General features: G+C 26.2%; 1 protein-coding gene across 1 annotated transcript in view; it reads right to left on the bottom strand.

The window, feature by feature from the left end:
- Positions 1-5,135: 5,135 nt before the first annotated feature.
- Positions 5,136-6,189, bottom strand: part of LOC108685922 — a 2,218-nt gene continuing 1,164 nt past the window's right edge. Inside the window, 4 exon segments of the mRNA XM_018190937.1 lie at positions 5,136-5,189; positions 5,497-5,652; positions 5,766-5,876; positions 6,112-6,189. Of these exon segments, the coding sequence (XP_018046426.1) occupies positions 5,136-5,189; positions 5,497-5,652; positions 5,766-5,876; positions 6,112-6,189 (399 nt within the window).

The raw sequence follows: 6,189 nt of genomic DNA, 5'->3' as shown, positions 1-6,189 counted from the left end.
CGATTATAAAATAATATAATAATATAATAATATAATAATATACTATTACATTTTCTAATATCCTTTTTTGTTATGTGTAACTTCTCTACAGCATAGAAATTTAAACAAAATTTTGAAAGTTCTAACTACAAAACCAGTTAAAATAAAAATTACAATAAAAATAAAAAGAATATTTTTTTAACGAATTGCTGAATCGGCGATTTAAATATTATAATTTCATTCCACTCATTTGAATTTTGATGGAAATATAAATAAAAAATCAAATATATTTTCAAAACAGTGAAATATATTTTCTACAGTGTGTAAATATTACCTCAGTACAGACGGAGATATTGCTCCACGATGATAGCCAACTTTTATCGCGTGACCTTATGGTAGTTATTGTGATGTTCCCGATCCGAATGTTCACCGGTGTCGTACATTGATAATCATCCTGGCAACTGGATACACTAGTGACTGATGTCAGATTACCCTTATCTTCTGTAATTTTGCTGACACTGAACGGTAGGGTAAGATAGAAAAAAACAGCACCGCCGTACAAGAACATACAAATTAGTGCCATGAAGTGCTGGTCAAATTCACGCTCCTAATCATCATGATCTGATCACTGTAATACTTATTTATTTATTCAGTCACTCTCAATATCCTTGATATTATTGCGAACATCTTCATGAAAAATCAATGAAAAATATTTCATGATAGCCAATATGCAGAAACTCAACGCTCTGAAGAGTTTAAAGATATCCATTTAAGATATCCATTATCCATTTCAAAACTGTAGACACACTATGTAGATGATAGCAAATACGACGAGGAAGCTAATCAAACCGATACAAATAACATTTAATAGCGAGTACGTGTATCTCTCTATCGTTGAACTCTGAATTATGAACGGAATGAATTGCGTTTCTCGCGTAGATATTTTTTGCAACTTATCTGGATAGATTGCAATCGGTTTTTTCTTACATATAAGATATTATTATACGCGGATAAGAAAATAGGATTACATACATGTACATATTTCGTAGTGCTTGTACAAGTCGTATGAAGATAAAAATATTAAAAATATTAATACAATATTTTTTTTTAATGGAAACAAATGGTTTTTTTATTTATAATATATTTTTCAAATTATAAAAAAATTATAATATAATAAAATAAAATTGCATTTTAATATTAGAATAACATTAAAAATATTTATTTTTTTAAATTGAAAAGTTTTAGATCATTTATGTTGAAATTTGTCTATGCATTTAGTCTAAATAGTAAACAAAATGCGAACATAAAATTTCAATATTTTTGATTTTGCTTAATTTTATCACGAGCGATACTAAGAAAAATTATAATGGGAAATATGCAAAAGATAAACTAAAATTATTTATTTTGAATATTATATCAGTGTACGCATGTTGAAGATGATGGATACTCATCTATCAATCGGACAAATGATATGTAATTCATACCCAGAAGCACAGAATATTTACGTGATAAATATTTATTATTACTAACTTTTTTAAATGTTAAATAAACATTTTATATATTTTTTATGTAAAGCTTTATTCAAAATATTATTGAACGATATGACTAAATATTTATTATCGTAATTGTCCATAGGAGTGCAAGATCCTTTTTTCCAGACGATGCCAATCGATCAATACTTCACTGACTTTTTTGCACTGTTTACAAGATTGCTTTTCTCATTTCTTTTATTTGAAACATGACTAGACTTACGCTGCTAGGAGCTACTTTCTACAATGAATTCTAAATTTTATAAATTTATTATTAAATTTATAATATTTTTACTACTGTAAAAGTATATTGTGAAAGTATACTGTGAATATACTATGCGTACAAAGTACGTATCCCCGGATCTACAATAGGTGTTTTAAGCCTTAAGTCGTAAGAAATTGATTAATTACAATCGAATTCAAGAAAGACTATGATTTGTCCATTTCTTATGATTTAAGGCTTAGAACTTTATTGTAGGTCCGGGGTAAAACATTAAATTTATCACAATTGCGGATGAGTTTTTTTATCTTTTCTGTTACAGGCTCGTTAATGTAATAAAATAGTAAGTAATAAAAATAGTAGCAGAATAATAAAAATAGTAAACATAACAGATGTAAGCAGAACAATAAATGTTATAAGGTTCATAGGCTATCTAGTTTCCAATTCCTGTAATGTGAAGATCTATTCGAGAACGCGTAAACACTGATTTCTAATATTGCTTCGAAATTGCAATACACTTAGTGAAATATGTACATACTTTTATACGATATGCATTTATACGATATTCAAGAAAACATATGTTTAATATATATATTTAATTATAATTTTCAATATAGATATTTCACGCAGTACCGTGTTTATTAACGATATAAAATTGGAAGATAACATTATCGTGTAAAAAATATTTCACAGGAAAAGTATGATTTTGTTAAATGTTCTTAAACAATTAAAATTAAATTGAAGCACATAATAGATATATATATATATATGTTGGATACAAGAAACATTGGCGATGCTAGTAAGAAATAACTCACTGTAAAATTCGAATGTATCGTTGCACGATCATTGACAATCTTTCATCCATGTTATCATATACCTTCCCGTCCGTCCATCAAGTATTTGATCCTGTATTAAGATTTTCAAAGATCACAGGCATGCATCGCGAATATGGTAGCTAAGCTTCTTGCACTGGCAAAGATAAAATGCTCGAGGAAACTCTATATATAGTATAGAAACTGCTTTCAAAAAAGAAAATTTTATTGATGGGACTATATCATGCGTCGACAATCATCTTGGCAATCGGATTTATTAATGGCTAATATATTGAGTTTTCATCCGTATTTTTGTCAGCATTCAATGGCAGAATAAGTTAATAAAAAATAACACTGCTGTACATGAAGAACGTAACGCGCAGGTTACCGCCAAGCGCCGACCAGATTTTTTTATAATCCAATTCTCATAATATCGAATATTTATCCAGTCTTTTTCGATATGTTTAAAATAAAACTGCGGATGTCGTTCTCGCATATGATTAATGAAGAATAGTTTATCACAACCATTATAGTTATATAAAAACTCGCACAAATGATTCGTATTATTCATTTAAAGTATCATATGCATGACAAAGGATATAAAGAAGAAACTGAGTAAAGCGATACAAATTACATTTATCAGAAAATATATACGAATTTTTCTATACATAAAATATTGATAACTCTAGTCAGACAGTCGACTTCATTATCCAGCGATTCAGCTGGATACAGGTAACATTTGTATTTTATGATACATATTCCAAAAATTTAGTAATGAGTTACATTTAGCACGAAGATTGCTATACTTCAAATAATATTTCCTCGTTGTGAACATATTTAAGTAAAAGTGAAAAATAATTTGATAATATATTTTTTTTTAAATAATTGAAAACATTAATATGATATCTATGATTAACTTAGATATGTAGTATTGATAGAAGATATTTATTGATTGGAATTTTATTTTATTATATTTTTGTTTTCTTGTAAGAAAATTATATTTTATCATATTTCTAGTACTATTAATAAGATATAAAATTATTAAGATATAAAATTCTGATTTATTTTTTAATATGATATGATATAGTACTTACATGATTATAGCTGATGATAAATCAATTTTATATCCAGTAGAAAAGTTCCTGATTGGCAATGAAATATATAAAACCTAGAAACAAAAAGTTATAATAATAATCAATAAAATATTAATTTTTATTTCTAATTTTTAATCATAATCAAATAATAGAATGAATTTTCTATAACTTAACTCACACTGATAAAGCTTTCCATACAGTGAACTGAATTATTATTATCTACATCGAGACATTAATTCTATGCGTATTCATTATCACCTCTACTACATAATACAGAATCTAAGCATAAAGTTTATACTCATATTAATTTTCTCTAATTTCTATCATTCGTTGATGCATCCGTTATCATATATGTTTATATGTGTGTAGATTAAATTTGTATTAAATATATATATGAAACATACAATTTCTATACGAAAAACTTTATATATTTAATATATCTAAATAGAGAATATTACAAATATTCATATTTTACCATTTAGATTCACAGCATTTACATAGTCAAAGTTCGAGGCATATTTAAATATGCGACCGACATTTTAATTACCTAAAATGTTTAATAATTAAATGTTTAATAATTAATTTTGCATTTCAATAAGTTTTATGCATATTATATGTTTAAAATAAAGTTATGCCATTTTATATTACTTTTTGCGATATCTTTAGTGATAAAAAATACACTAAATTTTTATTCATTAAAAAAATTCACAAAAAATACCTTTAAAATCGGCTCTCAAACACCCTTTTAAAAAATGTTCCTTTCCAATAAATGTGAATTTTTACATGCAATTTATACTTATTATATTATCTTTTTCTAGATAATCATACACCCACAATCGTAACAAAAAAAAATTGAAATTTAAACGGTTATAGTCACCGTTATCGATAAAAGAGTTGAAACCACTTGGATTTCGGATTTTTTCGATATGGAATCGAAAAAGACCGAAAAAGACCAAAATTGTTATCCGGTAAAAGGACCGGAATCGAAACCGAAACTGAAAATTGAATACAACTTCTGACCGAAGTGAAATTTCGGTTCGAGTTCCTGAAGGAGAGCGAACAAAATTGCACGCCAGCTGAGACAGAGTATAATCGATACTTATAGCTACTACTTGCATGAAATCACATGAATTTTATGAATCATCTAAACATAATTCATAGGATAGCATGATCAACAAAGTAATCAAATTTATATTTATTTTTGTTTAACGAGTATTCTTAATATAAATTACATTAGGCAAAAGTGTGACTTCTTTTAATAGTTTATATTTTACACTTTAGTTGTTAAAAGTTATATGTTGTATTATTTTGTTTGTTACACACATCAAAATATATCATTATTAATAAGACAAAACATAAAATGGAATATATTGCATAACATTATTGAGAAAAAAAAATATACTTATTAACCATAGAATCAGTTATATCACTACATTGATTATTCATTATAATTTGAATATTTGTTATCTGGAGCTTTTATGTCATATACATCTACATTTTGTTATGTCGCTACTGTTCTGAGTATATTTAAATACGCAAATGATGTTTTCATAACCTGAAACAATTATAGTTAATAGATCCATCTTAATGATCATTGCGGATTTTTTATGTAATAATTTTTAGATCTTTCTAGGCGCATGTATTAGAATATTAACAAATTATAAGCAATATAAAATTTAATATTAATATCCAATATAAATATCCAATATAATAAACATTAAGACATATAAATAATTAAAAGTTTATATATAAAAGTTACATATAAGAGTGGTAAAATTTAAAAAAAATTTTATGGAAGTTTAAAAAAATAAATCAAATTTTGTTGATAAAAAAATGTTAATATAATATTTAAATAAACTTACATCTCCAAAAGTTGCAATAGATAACTGAACCATTTTACCGGCGGTTATCTTAATAATGGCATTTGATCTTGAAATTATTAGAATTAGGTCGATCGCAATTTTATGATGTAATCGGTACCACTCTGTCATATATGCCATTTCTCCTATTTTTTGACACTATACAAACTTTATTTGATATGTTTTTACGTCATAATTTTATTTTAGACTATTATAATAAAAGAGAAAAAAATTTATATACAAATATGTATACGTATATACGATGCAACTACCTGGTCCGTGAGGATTTCAGCAATATAACAAAATATAAAAATGTTGCATGACATGGCTATGAATATAGTAAAGTACGTAAGCAAATTTTTAGTATCGTGCAATTTCCATTCCTATAAATACATATAATTATCCTATAAATAAATACACACACACACATACACACATACACACACACACACACATACACACACACACACACAAAAGTAAAAAAATGTCTGTAAAATGATTTCACTATTATTTAATTTGTTAAAAAATATAATAAAAAATGTAACATAAGTGAAACGCATACGTGTACAAAGATTTATTTTGCAGTTATTACAACTATTTGATGTGATACCAGCATACCGTAATCGTATAATATCCGAGCATGCATATATCAGTAGTACACCCCAATAATTCAACGAGACATATCTGATGCATAAT

The sequence above is a fragment of the Atta colombica genome, unplaced genomic scaffold, assembly GCF_001594045.1.
Source record: "Atta colombica isolate Treedump-2 unplaced genomic scaffold, Acol1.0 scaffold162, whole genome shotgun sequence".
In the NCBI taxonomy this organism is placed as follows: domain Eukaryota; kingdom Metazoa; phylum Arthropoda; class Insecta; order Hymenoptera; family Formicidae; genus Atta; species Atta colombica.
Note: the sequence above shows the minus strand (reverse complement) of the source record. Positions and strands in the feature narration are given on the sequence as shown.